At 41.8% G+C, this 15,884-nt stretch overlaps 1 protein-coding gene across 1 annotated transcript in view; it reads right to left on the bottom strand.

The window, feature by feature from the left end:
• Window positions 1-15,664, bottom strand: part of Tmem214 (Transmembrane protein 214) — a 358,745-nt gene extending 343,081 nt beyond the window's left edge. Inside the window, exons 1-2 of the mRNA XM_080281050.1 lie at window positions 15,524-15,664; window positions 3,115-3,263 (exon numbers count right to left, since the gene is read on the bottom strand). Coding sequence (XP_080137176.1) covers window positions 3,115-3,263; window positions 15,524-15,659 — 285 coding nt within the window. The 5' untranslated portion in view covers window positions 15,660-15,664. The remainder of the gene's footprint in view (window positions 1-3,114; window positions 3,264-15,523) is intronic.
• Window positions 15,665-15,884: the final 220 nt, after the last annotated feature.

Here is a 15,884-nt window from a genome sequence, read left to right on the forward strand (position 1 = left end):
CCACGGTTCACCGCCCCTTCATGCACTGTACAGAGTCGGTAGATTATTGGAGCGAGTACAGGCACCACGTATGGAAACCTGAGTATGTGCTTGATTACAATATCAACATGCGCCTGGTGGACCAGTCAGACTCCATGATATCCACTGTCAAGTGTGCCAGGACCACAATGAAGTGGTACAAAAAACTATTCTTTAACCTGCTTGACATTACTGCCCTGAATTGCCACCATCTTCACGCCATGACAACAGGAGTTCAGGAAACCTTTGAAGGATTTGTGAGGGAGCTGACACGAGAGATTATTGCAAAATATGCGGTTCAAAGGCCCCAACACCGCACCCGCACAGCCCCAGGTGCCCACCCTCCCCTGAAATTATCCACCTGCCATTTCCCCACTCCCATACCTCCCCAAGCAAATAGACCTAGGCCCCAGCACAGGTGTCACGTGTGTAGCAATTCCCGCGTGAGACCCACCACTCAGAGAAAGGACACCCGCTATGAGTGCGTTCAGTGTGACGTGGGTCTGTGTATTCACCCATGTTTCAGTGAGTTTCACACGCTCCTGCACTTCTGATAAGGTGTGAATGCGATAGGACGCTGATACTCTGAAATAAATGCGACAAACAGACGCTCAGTGTAATTATAAGGCCAGTAGATCTGTAAATAGTAGTATGGAAGTGAATACGGGTGTAATATAAGTGGAAAATTATTATGTAAGTGTATGAATATTATCTAAGTGGAAACATACCTTGCGAGGGTATTTTGATGCGATATTCATACGCTCAGTGCAATAAATAAGGCCCGTAAATATGTAAATAGGAGTCTACAAGTGAACACGGGTGTAATATAAGTGGAATATTAGCATGTAAGTGTAAGAAACGGAACCTAAAGGTGAATGTAGGGAAGAGTAAAGTGATGGTCTTTGAGAGAGGTGAAGTTAGTGAATGTACAGCGAGGTTAGATGGTGAGGAATTGGAAAATGTGAGTACGTTTAAGTATTTGGGTAGTGTGATGAGTAAGGATGGAGGTTTGGAGGGTGAAGTGCTTGAAAGGGTACAGCAGGGAAGAAAGGTTGCTGGTTCCTTGAAAGCAGTGATAAGAAACAGGGAAGTGAGCATGGAAGTGAAAAAGTTACTACATGACAGTATTGTGATACCAACTCTAACGTACGGAAGTGAAGCTTGGACATTGTTGGAAGGACACAAGGCAAGAGTGAGAGCAGTGGAAATGAGTTATTTAAGAGGAGCCTGTGGAGTCACGTGGAGAGACAGGCTGACGAATGAGGATATAAAGGAGCGTTGTGGTGTGGATGTGGATGTGATAGGAAGCGTTAGGAGGAACACACTGAGGTGGTTTGGCCATGTGGAGAGGATGGAGGGCGAAAGACTGACGAAGAGAGTGTATGTGAGTGAGGTGGAGGGGGGAAGAGGGAGGGGGAGGCCGAGGATGAGATGGAGGGATGGGGTGGAGAGGTATATGAGAGAGGGGGGTGTGAGTTGGGAGCAGGGCAGTGAAATGGTGGGGGACAGGGCGACTTGGAGGCGATTTGTTTGTGGCCACCCCAAACGGGATTGAGGCGTCTGGCAATAGATAGATAGATAGAAGTGTATGAGTAATTTCTAAGTGGAAACATAACTTGCGAGGGTATTTTGATGCGATATTCAGACGCTCAGTGGAATAAATAAGGCCCGTAAATATGTAAATAGGGGTCTACAAGTGAACACGGGTGTAATATAAGTGGAATATTCCTATGTAAGTGTATGAGTATTATGTTGGTCGAAACATTCATTGCGAGGGTATTTTCATGCAATATTCTGACGCTCACTTGAATAAATAATGTCAGTAAATATGTATAGTGCAGAATGGGGTGTAAATGGGTGTAATGTAAGTGGTAAAGTATATTGTGATAAAAGAAATAAAGTAAAAGTGGAAACACGAGTGTTAGAGAGTGTGGTTGCTACGAGATTATGCGCTAGCATTTCGCTAAATGCCCTCGTAATGAATATAAATAATTGAAAACGTTTATAGTGGTGGAGGAAAGGTTCAATGTAAAGAAGAAAATATTATGAAAGTGATAAAACAATGATGTATGTTGAAATATGAGTCGTAGCGAGTGCGCTGAGTAAGCATATGTGCGCTATACTTATGCTACGTCATCGTAATGAATGAAAACAGCTGAAAACATATACATACAGTACAAAATGGTAAAATGGCATTGAAACAGTAGTATACAAGTAGAAAAAATGATATGTTGACTGAAACAAGAAACTTACCACATAGCGTTTTACCAATCGGACCAAACTCGTTATGCTCGCGCGAAGGTACAATGCTTATTTTTCATATATATGTCATTGAAATTCATTATATTGTTATTCTTATTGTTTATTAGTTCAAATTCAATAAATGTAGAGGTGTTGTTTGTTGTTTCTCCCAAAATTACCTACCATAGAAAACGTGAGCGCCTCACACCTCTATGATACAATACAATACCTGGCATGGGGGACCTCACCTGTTCTGACCGGTTGCAGACCACGGTAAGCACTTTCTTTGTGATTTTCCTTTGTTTCTCAACATAAGCGGAAGTTTTAGCCAAAAATTTTTTTTTCCAAAAGTGGTCGGGACTGGGGGATGTCATAGGTGCGAAAGTGGTCGGGACGTGATGGGTTAATGAAACATCATCATCCTTTGTACCAGTACTTTATAACAGGGTATGAACTTTCCACATCAACAATGAAGGGCGAATTAAATATTGGTGGTATGCAAAATAATGTAGTGGAAGAAAAGCAAAACTGATACAAAATGCAAAATCAATGTACAATTATAAGTTATCTTCAACCATTCTAGTATTTCACCCATAAACCTAGGCAGCATATTAACTTAAACTTTTTAATATTCTGTCCAATACTTACTTACACATATACATACATATTGTACTTTTGGCAATCAGATACAGTTAGGGAATACCTACCAGTTGTGTCTGAAGATTACTGAAAAGTAGTACAACCAAATCAGTCTCAAATGAGGTACTGTATTGTGTATCCCATCATTCTCATGATAGCTAACTTTTCCATAATGGCTTTTTGGCTGAAGGTGTTACAAAGACAAATGAACCTTACCCTGCGCACAGCTTCCTCAAGTGTGCCGGGTTGATGTGGACCATCACTACCATTCTTCTTATCTGCTTTCTTTTTCTTGGGGCCACCGCTGGATTTGGGTGACTTAGGCTTGCGATTCTCCTTGCCAGACCCACCCGATTCAATCCCTCCTGGAAAGTTATTTGCTGCAATAATCTACAGATGATTGGCTAATACAAAACACACCTCTTCAATACATGACTACTGTACATGGTATCTTTGTTTAGCAGAAAAAAGAAAATTATATATCTTTCAGAGGATGGAGGGGGATGTAAGGGAATTTAAAACAAACAAACTTTTCTGCATGTCAGTAAGGCCTCCTGAGTAAGGTAAGAGTACAATAAATAGATATGAATATATACATAAGGGGCCGAGAAGAACAAGGTCCCAAATGCCACCACACCTGTATATGACATCAGTGTAGCATTGTCTTCCCCGATCCTTCCTTCATCTGATGAGAGTGGATGTAAGGCCTTCTGAATGAAACATTATGATCGAAAATCCCATTTAGTACAGGTATCTTTTGTCTGTCTTGCAGTCAATATTATCATTATGATAAACACAATGCTCTATCTTTTACCGAGGGTTACAATAATTTTTTTTTTTTTTTTTTTTTTCCATTTACACCGATAAAAGTGCAGGAATGCACCTGCAGAAATCTATGAGACTCACCAAAAAAATAAATGGATGTCTAAGCTAGACACGGATACAAACCCTTTTGATTTTCCTGTTCTTCAGTGAATGCCATTTCTCTAACTTTAGGCTTGATTATCTCCTTTAAAAAAAAAAAAAAAAAAAAAAAAAAAAAAGGCATATGTGACCTTGTTCCTCTCAGCTCCTCATATAAATAACAGAACGGAGGAGGGAAAAACAAATGAAAAAAAAAATCCAAACACCAGATTACTGGCATCCTCCATTCATAAAAAATCTGTAACAGCTGAACTTGAAAAGCTGTAGGTTGAAGTTTGGGGGGAAACAGCTCTGGGGAAGCAAGCTCCAGAGAGATGCAGTTCATGGAATAAATGAATTATGACAGGCAGAAGTTTTGAAATATGGTTGTGTGACATTCCTATCATGAGCGTTACCAGATGCCCATGTAGCACCACGGAAGGCATGGAGAGGTGGCACAATGGACGCAACATCGTATGAGCATTTTTTTTTTTTTTTTTTTTATGTGAGGAAGAAGGAACCAAAGGCAACGAGCCCGCAAAACTGTTCCATCCAAGAGAAAAACAAAATACAAGAGAGAGCCAAATTCAAGATCCGATCATTTCGAGATGCCTGGACACACTGCGTTTGAAAGACTGGAGATCATAGGAAGCAGGAAATACAGACAGAGGGAGACAGTTCAAGAGTTGACCTGTTGCATAAATGAAGGACTGGGAGTAATGGTTAACTCTAGAATTAGAGAGTTGGACAGAAAAAGGATGAGAGTTTGCTGCTAGACGGTGCTATGTGCCCGTCGTAGAGGTGGAGGAATGCATGCAGACAGTTCAGAGGAGCAGTGACCACTGAAGTAGCGATAGAAAAGAGATAAAGATGCAACAGTGCAGCGAAGAGACAGAGGTTGAAGAGAGTCAGTAAGAGGAGGAGAGTTAATGAGGCAAAAAGCCTTTGACTCCACCCTATTGAGAAGAGCTGTATGTGGGGAGCCTCCCTACACATGAGAGTAGTACTCCACACAGGGGCAGATAAAACCCCTGTATAGAGTCAACATTTGTGCAGGGGTAAAGAGGGAACGTAGTCAGCTTAGCACACCCAATCTCTTGGAAGCAGATTTTACAAGAGATGTAATTTGATCTTTCCAAGATAAGTCCCGAGTAAATGAAACCCCAAGCATGTTCAAGGATGATGCAGGATTAAGTTGAATATCATTAAACATTACTGGGTATACCTGTAGAAGATTTTGTCGGATTGACAGGTGTAAAAACTGAGTCTCTGATGCATTAAAAACAACCAGATTATTTTTACTCTAGTTAGAGATACGAGCCAAGTCAGACACTAGGTGTGCCATAGCCTCATCCCTCGTTTGTTGAAGTAACTGCTGAGATGGACGTTGTGGGAATCTAATGGAAAAGTGAAGGGTGGAGTCATCAGCGTATGAGTGGATAGGGTTAGATGTACAGCTTAGAAGGTCATTGCTGAATAAAAGGAAGAGAGTTGGTGATAGGACAGAGCCCTGAGGAACACCACTGTTAACAGATCTAGGAGAAGAACGATGGCCGTCTATAACAGCGGCTATAGAATGACCAGAAAGGAAGCTAGAGATGAAGGCACAGATAGAAGGATAGAAACCGTAAGAGGGCAGTTTGGAAATTAAAGATATATGCCAGACTTGATCAAAAGCCTTTGAAATGTCAAGTGTAATGGCAAAGCTTTCGCCAAAGTCCCGAAAGAAGGATGACCAGGAGTCTGAAAGGTAGGTGAGAAGATCGCCTGTGGAGCGTCCCTGACGGAACCCATACCGGTATCTGTAAAATAATGAAAGGGAGGCAACATTCTTTCTTACTTGTAGGGGAGGTAGTTTATTTGTAACAGAAGGGTTATTGATAATTCCAACAGATTTGTTCTGAATTTTGTCTAGTTGCTTTAGTGCAACCTCTCCGCATCCATCCACATGGGTGAGCAATATTCTATCTGAGAGAGCACATGACTCTCGTAAATTATAGCTAACCGCTCGTCAGTGAAGAAGTTACGGACTCTGTACAATAATCCAAGTTTCTTTGAGGTGGTTTTAGCAAGTGATCTGACATGAGAGGTTCAGCTGAGGGCATTATTAAGTGACGCACCAAGAATTTCAATATTTAGGGGTATGGGAATATTAGTAGCATTGAAGGCAATACAAGAATCTCGCAATATCTGTCTATTAGTAAATCATTAAGCAACGTTGGGTCAGGTTAGTACTTGGATGGGTGACCGCCTAGGAACACCAGATGCTGTTGGCATGACGTTCTCCCTACGTGTCAAGTGGGGTTGGTGGAGGATTAGTGCCCCTCCTTGTAAAACAATTAACTCTAAGCCCTTGACCACCCTGTTTGGGATACATGGCGTCTGGCAATGAATGAATGAATATATACTGTACAGGTATACCCCGGTTTAACGATGCAATTGGTTAGGTAAAAACCCATAATTAGGTGGGGTATCATATATCAGGGTAGGTTCAACATGTAAAGTAATGGGATGCCTTTTTCAGCCATGGGTTTCCCCCCCCAACAAAGTCCAAAACCCACCCACATCAGCCAAAAACAAGTTTAAAACCAATCTAAATGGCCTAACAGCTGTAAAAGAAGCTAACTTAAGCCTGACACCTATAAATAACTCAAATAAAATCTGAAAACCAACAAATAAAATCTGAAAACCATCAAATATATCTGGAAAAAATCAAGCTTAGTAAACTGTACCCCAAAATGACAATGTTCACCCCACCTATGGCTAAAACACATTAAAGTAGGTGGTGGCGACCATCATCCTCTCACTTGATGTAGTCCTGCCTACTTCTTCCTTAGCCTTTATCATTCTTTTTCTGTGCCTGCCCTCCTCTCTTCCTATTTCTCCCATCTTTCCTGTCACTACTTAATGCTTTTCTTTCCATTACAGGTGGCTTTACATTGAGTGACAATAAAATAGTTTCCTGTAAGCCAAGAAACCATTTACAACGCTGGGTGGTAACCATATAACCAAACCATACGTGCTCCCTATGTGTCAAGTGGGTTGGTGGAGGGTTAGTGCCCCTCCCTGTAAAATAAATAACTCAGAGTCAAATGGCCACCCCATACGGGATTATGGCGTCTGGCAATAGATAGATAGATAGATAGATAGATAGATAGACTAAAAACATTTTATAAATCAATTAAACACCCAATTTAGGTCTAAAATATAATCAAAATCGGTTTTAAAAAATCAAAACCCATCGTTAAACCCAGAGTTTGGTCATCGTTAGGCAGGTTATGGTGGTATTTCTACCCCCACTGTTAGGCCGTGATATCACATCTAGGGGTATCATATACTGAGGTATACCTTTTGGTTTTACTAGCGTTAAATGAGACAAGATTATTTTGCCCCCATTCAGTGATCTTAGATAAGTCTTGATTTATGGAGATGGCCACACTGAGTTGAAAGTTAAAGATATTAAACTTTGTGAATGGGTGTTTGAGTATGTGTGAACTGTGAAGTGTTGGGTCACCTGCATATGAATACAGGTAAGCCCTTAATTCACGCAAACTTTTTTCACGCGATTTCGGTTATCCACGAATTTTTCGTACACTAATTAAAACAAAATTATAGCATTCAAATAAATAATTTTAATATACAAGAGAAATAAATAAAATATAAAAATGCCTACCTGCTGCCCATGTGCATACATATATGTATGTGTGTGTGTGTGTGGGAGGTCTGTCTACCACGCACCACACAGGCAGTTTGAATCTGACGGTCGAACCATGCATGACTCGCGAATCGTTATTTGTGGCTTATTTTTCTGCCTTCCAGTGATTGCTTGCCTTGTCTGTCAACATGGGGCATAAGCGTAGTGCTAGTGATGCATGTGGTAACACACCAAAACGGACTTGTAAAGTGATGTTGCTGACAGAGAAAGTTAAAGTGTTGGACAAACTTAACCCCTACACCGCAGGCTTGTTTACCAATGACTTGCGTGTCCAGCGGGGTTATTTGGGCTCCGACAGACTCTCAAAAAATATTTGCCAAAAATCAGTTATTTGTCCTAGAATAATAAAATTACATATGCTTATGGCACATACCTTCAGCTTTCTCCTGGAATGATTGTTGAGCCTTCGTCGGTTACCGTAGGACTTGTGGAGACCTCTGAAGTAGGGTAACGAAGTCTCCACTTTACACTTCCCGACAACCCATAATATGATTACCACAGCCAGATACAAACACTATAAACACTATTCTACAATTTTCAAGTAGTTTGGGATCCATACTCAAAAAAAAAAAAACAGTCAAAGCAATGGAAATTACGAGCGCGTCTGATCATCGCACTGGCACTAGTTCGCTCTTGGTACTCTGTCATTTATTATTCATAAAACCCCTCACACTTTATATTTCTATTACCGTACTATATAACACTTATATATATCTACAGTCATTATCCATAAGTTTCCTTCAGTAGTATTAGTTTATTGTCACTGTAGGGATTCAATTTCTTTCAGTAAAATACGTAGCATTCACTTTCTCGTCCTGTATACTAGCACTGAGAGTGAATGTCACTTTCATCTTCACTCTCATAACTCATAGCATTCAGACATGCTAGAGTGAAACTTTCACTTTCATTACTCCTACGGTATATACCCGTATTCTTATAATACTACTCATTTACATTTCTATTTACGTTCTCTATTTTATTTACGTTATTTACATTTCTATTTTATTTACACTGTGTTATGCACTGTCACTTGAAGTAACTTATAAAACTATTTTCCATTGTTCACGTATATTTACATTCATTACTTTCATTTGCTGTTTACACATTATTTACACATTATTTACAATTCCACTTGCACTGTTTTACTCAACAGAAAGATCGTAGTCACTCTTTTATCAATTGTCAGCCCTTTACCTCTTTCCACACGAGGTTTAGTAGGGGGTAAAGGTCACAGGGCCCTTTGCATGGGGGTGAAAAAGTCCTTGAAGTCAGCAAGAAGAAACATACGTACCCTCACTTCGGAAGATGAGAGTAAACTGATAACGGAGGGCCGGGGTGGAGGCCTACTTAGGGGATATTCAGAGCTACCAATGTTAGCTCTTGAAACAGCTATGTCTAGCACTGAAATGATTGGCAGGAAATCTAGACAATACATTATAAATTAGGTAGTTCCAGGTAAATGTAAATATCACTTAGGCTTCTCCCTTCCCTCCTTACATGTATATTTATTACGAAAATAGATTATACGGCATATTTCAAGGGGAAAAAAACAGCGAAAATTAGCGAACGAGTGCATGTGAGGTGTTGTCAGGTGATAATTAGCCAATTCCAGGTGTATGGCACTCTCACTTACCTTATTTCTTTCTTGTATATATTACTTGGTATAAGAATAGGACATAAGGCTTATTTCAATGGATGAAATCAGTGAAAAATTCCAGGGAAGATTTACTTAGCGTAACACGGCCGGGCAGGCGAGAGGATAGGGTAATGGAGGGGGGGTAGGGAGGGGAGTCAAGAACGGGGAGAAATGGCTAAATTGTCAACAATGGATGGGAGTACAGATGAGATTAGGAGTGCTGACTAGTGTTGGACATTGGCAGTACTGATAGATGATACAAGCCCCCACTTGGAAGACCGGGTGAATTCAAAATAACACAGAATCACAAAAGCGACGCCCCGTGGTATGATCCCTTGCTCCCAAGCGTCAAGAAAGTGACGCCCCGCGGTTAAGGGGTTAATGGAGGAAGGAGGAATGTCGGCGACAATTCTTCATCAGGACGATTCCCCGTCATTTATTTACATACCAGTTTATTTAGCAAGTACAGTACACTAGTTTTTTACTTATATGAGTTATAAAATCCCCCTGAAAATTAGTTATTAAAGTATTAATTAATACAATAATAAGTATATTAACAGAATGACAGGGAATCGTCCATGTTTTGATGGTGAATTGACTTCATGGTGAATTGTCTCTGAACCGTGTGTTTGGGGTGAGTCAACTGTTCTTACAATAATGAAGACAGAACGTAGCATACGGGAGTCAGTGAGGGCTAGTGCACCAGACTGTGCTAAAGTGTCTCCACCTACGCCTGTGAACTGGCTTGGAACGTATGTTTAGGGTGAATGAGTCAACTGTTTGGACAATAAAGAAGCTTTGCCATGGACCTTACGGTTTGTAAGGCCATGTTGTAACTTGAATGCGAAGAGCCAACCCTCGGATGCCTTGAGGTCTGGGGCGTCATGAAGCCTTGCAAACTTCTCAGCAGCAGCTTTCAGCTCCATACCACGTACCATCACACCAACAGCATGCTGTTGTCGATACCAAATCAACGTGGAGCAGTCAACTTCTGCATACCGGGGAGTAAACACCATCTTCCTCTCCACGTTGCGTTTGCTCTTCGACGAGAAGTCAGCCGTGTACTGCATGAGTTTGTCACAGGATCTCTTGATATCAAACAAAGTACAGTAGATCGGGCCAGGTTGAATTCACAGAGGATGCGTGAGGTCGACCATCCCCCGTCCACTTTGTCCAATATCTCCCTCTTCTTCTCCAGAGTCAAAACCACTCTCTTCCTCTTCTCAGGTGGCGGCGCCATCATCACACACACGATGAAGAGGCAGGAGAGCAGCAGGAAAGCCTGTAGCAGGTAGGGCACCACCACAAAAGCGAGCACGTGGGCAGCCATGGTGACGAACGTGCACTCACATGAGACAGGCGGTAAGTGGGGAGGATGCAGGGGCACTCCTGTGGACGGCGGCGGAACTATGCACCAAAACACAGCTGGTCAGTGCCGCGCGCTGAGTTCAAATTATGGGGGGAAAAAAAGTCAGATTTTTTTGAATTTTTTGTGATTTTTGGGCAATTTTGGGATTATTAAGTATGTCCGGTAAGTGGGGTGTCCGGATAGTGGGCGTCTGGATAGTACAGAGATTACTATATATGATAATGTTACATCATAAATGTATTTATAACGTAATATAATATCTGTTTATCAGTGTCATGAAACATGAGTGTCTTGAATCACATAACAAACCAGAAAAGTATCGGAGTATCGGCCATATTTTTACCTTGTCAAGACCAATACCGATACTAACAAAAAAGGCCGATACTGCCGCTACCGATACCGACACTATCGGCACACCCTTACTCCAAATCCACGAAGGCCATATAAAACTTCTTTCCCTTCTCTAGAAACTTTTCCACTACAGATCTAAGAATGAATATCTGATTTACACAACCTTTTCCTTTCCTAAAACCTCCCTGTTCTTCTCCAAGTAATTCCTCTGTTATTTCCCTAACTCTGTCAATAAGTATCCTACCACATACTTTTCCTATTAGGCTACACTAAGAAGACAAATGCCCCTCTGATTACCACACACTTTTTTTTTTCCCCTTTTCCTTTGTACAGGAGAATAATTTTACCTGACTTCCAATCCTCCGGGACTCTACCTTCCTCCCATGCCAATCTCCACATCTTCCACATCCATTGTACTACTATCTCTCCCCCATGCTTCAGCATTTCACCACATTCTCCATCAGTTCCTGGGGCTTTCCCCCATTTTAACCTTCTTTACTGCTTCCACAACTTCCATCCTACTGATTTCTTCCTCTCTTCTCACATCCCTCCTTTTCCCAGCCAGTTAAACACACATTACTTTCATTCTCTATGTTCAACAATTCCTTAAAGTGATCTCTCCATCTGCTCACTTTTTCTCCCTTCTCCACTAGTAATCTACCATTTTTATCTTTCACTCCCCTGCTAACTTCACTGCCACCCTATCTAACTCTCTTTACCTTTCCAGACATTTTCTTACATTCCCTCTTTACACTCAAGTTCCTTCCCAATTCCTCATCCACTCTCTTCTTACCCTCTCTTACTAATCTTTTCACCTCTTTCTTCCTCTCTGCATATGACTCTCTCTTCCATCTCTCAACTTCTTCCATGCCCCCGTTTCTCATCCACTCACTATATGCTTTCTTCTTTTGTGCCATAGCCTCTCTCACCTCTTCAGTCCACCATGCTGTTTCCTGCACCCCCTTTCGTCTTCTCTTCACCCCACACACCACCTCACATGCTGCACAGATTTCTTCAGTGAATATCTTCCACACACCTTCCATGTACCCCATCTGCTCCAATCTATATTACCCAATTGCTCCTCCACGTCCCTCTTATATTCTGCCTTTTTTCCATCCCTTTTGTAACTTTTCCATCCTCCCTGTATGTACGGTACTACTTCCTCCTGTCTGTCCCTTCTATTTCTCCATTTTATTTGGACTTTCATTCTGACCACCACCAAGTGGTGGTCTGAAAGTCCACTCCCCCAACCTCTATAGCTATACTCTTGCATCCATGACACACCTCATCCTTTCATCCACATACACATAATCAATCACTGCCTTCTGTTCACCACCCACCCTTCTCATCACTTGCCACATATACCAGTGGATCATTTTGTGCCTGAAGAGAGTATTATCTATCACCAACCCCCTCCCGGCACAAATGTCCACTAAAGCAATGTCATTCTCCTCCATCTCTGCAGGCACATCCCACTCACCAACTACTCCATCCACCTTCCCATTCATATCTCCAATCAAAAACAATCTCTCATTCCTTTCAAATGTGTCCATGCACGCTTCCACATTTGTCCAGACCTCTTCTCTCACTCTGCTTGCATGATCTTGCGTTGGCGCATACAGTACACGCACACAATTGCCCACATTTGTAGTCCAACTTTCAATCTTACCCACACAATCCTTGAGCCAACTAATCCACACTCTCGTATATTCTCCTTCCATCTGTTACTCACAACAATACACACTCCTTCTTTTATCCTCTCATTCTCACCTACTCCTGCACATATACCCAATCCATACTCTCATTCTCTCACCCCTCCATTTAGTTTCAGTTAACCCGCATACATCCACTTTTGCACCCTCAAGCACCTGGACAATCTTTCTCTCTTTCACCTCATCATTGCACCCCTTACATTCCATGTCACAATCCGTACCAAGTCCTTAGTCGTCACCTTTTGGTCAGCCCTGGTCCATGGCTTCTTGTTCGTATTTTTAGTTAGTTGTTTTCCAGGGAGGGGCACTAATGTCATAAAAGACTTTGTAAGTAACTTGTAGAGAAGTTTTATGGATTACTTATATATATATTGAACTTGTGGACGAGCGGTTGTTATACTTGAGTAGTTTTGGAAGTAGATAATCTTCGTTCCTATTTGTCATGCAATGACAGGAGAGGTAAAGAATAGTACCGGGTATGGGACTATTTTTATTTGTCTTGGAAATATTAACAAAGTCTCACACACACGAGTGAAGTATAAGTAGAGTCCCTCGAGCTACCTCCCAATCTCGCTCTCTCTCTCTTCCCTCTCGCCCATGTTGCTAGGCTCGTTCTCCTTACTACCTGCCGGTTCTATGGCCTGTCTCCTTCTCAGCTCTGCTCCCTAAATTCCGGTGAAGCAGGGGTCGTGTCACGTGTGTTACACTGTGGTTGGAAAGTTCCAGAAACCTGTGTGTGAGTATGTGTGTGTATGGTCACTTGGCTTTGTTCGTATGCTATCTCGCTGACACACTACCTATATCATCCCCTGACTTGCTACATCCTGTGTATTGTCAACAATTCCTCAGTTAACTTGCAAGATCATTTCCCTTTCCCAGGCTTGCCTGGAGCTCCGTCCATCCATCTATTTATCTATCTATCTATTATGATTTGTAATTATAATATGGACTCATAACACTAACCCTCCACCAACCCACTCGCTGTCATATAGGGAACACGGGTTGGTTGGTTCTAAGGTTACCACCCAGCGTCATAAATGCTTTCCTGATTTACAGGAAATCATTTGGCTTGCCATGCAATGCAGAGCTACCCTAAAAACATAGTATCACTACACTAAGTGGGTGGATGATGGGTGCCCCCACCTATCCAGTAATAGCCGGTAATTTTCGTTTTCGTTTTCGTTTTTAAAGGCTCCAACATGCTTGCATGTGTCGGCCTTGGTCACCTAATGGCGGCTCTCCATGCTGCACGATCCATTGCAGCCTCCCTGTTCAGTCCCTTAACCCTAAGGTCACACTTAATGACCTCGTCCCATGTCTTTCTCGGTCTACCCCTCATAACCCCACCCACAATATTAACACTTCTCACCTTCCTCACCCAACTATCATCCCCCATCCTCTCCACATGTCCAAACCACCTCAATCTACCTCTCCTCATCACAACACCAATACACTCCAGTCCCATCCTACCTCTCAACTCTTCCATTGTAAACCCAGCCCCTCCAGGCCTTGGACGCAGGGACGCACTGCACATCCACCTAATCATTGTCATTTCTGTACGTCTGAGCCGGCGAATGTCTTCCTCCTTCACTGCCCAGGTCTCACTGCCATACAGCATTACACTCCTAACACACGCTGCATACAAAGACCCCTTAGCACGTAGGGAGAGCCCCCTCAATGTCAGGAGAGGCAAGAGCTCCCTGAACTTCTTCCAACCACTTCTCACCCTAGCCACAGAGCTAGCTCCAGCCCCACCTCCAGCACACAACATGTCTCCTAAATAACAAAACTCTTCCACACACTCAAGAGATTCACCAGCAAGTTCAATTCTTTCACGTCTGACGATCTCCACCTGCTCACCCCGGCACGCCGTACACATAAAATCAGCATTATCTCGCAGTCTACCTCTGATACCACTCCATCTCTTATGCACCCATTTATCACACACACTGCACAAGATGGAATTACTTCCCACGCCCTTGTGGCAAACTGCACATGGCCACTCTCCCTCGTCTTTGACAGTACCGCCACCAACCCTAGATATCATCACTTTTGTTTTATCTGCATTTACCCTTAAACCCTTTTGCCCCATACCATCTCTCCACTTCCTAAACCTTTCCTCCGCCTCCCTTTCATTCTCTGCAATCAACACCAAATCATCAGCATACAACAACTCCCACGGGAGTCCGTTTCTAAAGTCACGTGAAAGGGCTTCAAATATTTTTAAAAAGTATTACCGTACAGGGAGCAACTCTTCTATATTTTCACTAACACTACTTAATTTTGGACAGGCTGCATGAGAGCTCCCATTAACAAATGGTGGAAAATTTTTTTTAAGTGATTATCTTGTATAACTTATTCGGATGTGAAACTCATTCAGCCCCAAACTGTTCCCGCTAGTTCGGTTAGCTTGAATTACCGATAAGCGAGATGTAGTTAAATCAGGTTAGGTTAGGCAGTCATATTTGGTTACATTTGCAGGAACGATCAATTAATGACAGACTGACATTTGACCCAAATCAACTTGAAAGTCTGACACGGCCTGTGGCCACTTGCCAAGGTTTGAGAGTATAAATGTATGACTGCATATTGGGTATGGCTTCACACTGGATACCGGTATTACAAAAATTACTTATTTACACATCTTTTTAATTCTACCATATCAACACTATGAAAAAATTACACATGTAAGTTTTATGCACGGGGGTTCTTCAGTTTCACCACAATTTTTTCCAAGCAAGTACTGCACATATACTTTCATTTATCAAGGTTGCTTACCAGTATTATGTAACAAAAGAAATAAAACTTTTCAGCTTACTCTGAATAAATTCCATCGTCAATACTGGCACCCTAAACTTCTTAACTTTGAATCACTCAACTTTTTTTTTTTTTTTATCATATTACTTATTGCAACGTTGTATACGTTGCAAGGATCATACCTGTAGCTGTAATGCGAGGAGCATTTTGAATGAACTGTCTCTTTTCTTCTTTATTAAGCTTTCCATTGGTTACAGTTGTACTTTTACCCTTCTTCGAGCCTCTAACCACTAACTCCCACTCCCCGGCAGCTGCCATGTTGGACGTTGGCTGACGTGTGGGGAAACAGACGTAACTATATTTACCATATTGTTGTTGGTTGCCTCTATTTTTGTATCAAGGTACAAATGCAGTATCTTAAAAATAATAGAATAATGGCAATAAAATCTACAAAATAATCAATAAACCTTTATTTTTTAGTAAAATTTCTTGGCGCGGTAAGAGCAGAGTTTTACGCTTCGCGAAGGAATGTGAACAAACACT

The sequence above is a fragment of the Coenobita brevimanus genome, chromosome 87 (assembly GCF_032717465.1).
Source record: "Coenobita brevimanus isolate Jiangsu-jjx chromosome 87, ASM3271746v2, whole genome shotgun sequence".
NCBI lineage: Eukaryota > Metazoa > Arthropoda > Malacostraca > Decapoda > Coenobitidae > Coenobita > Coenobita brevimanus.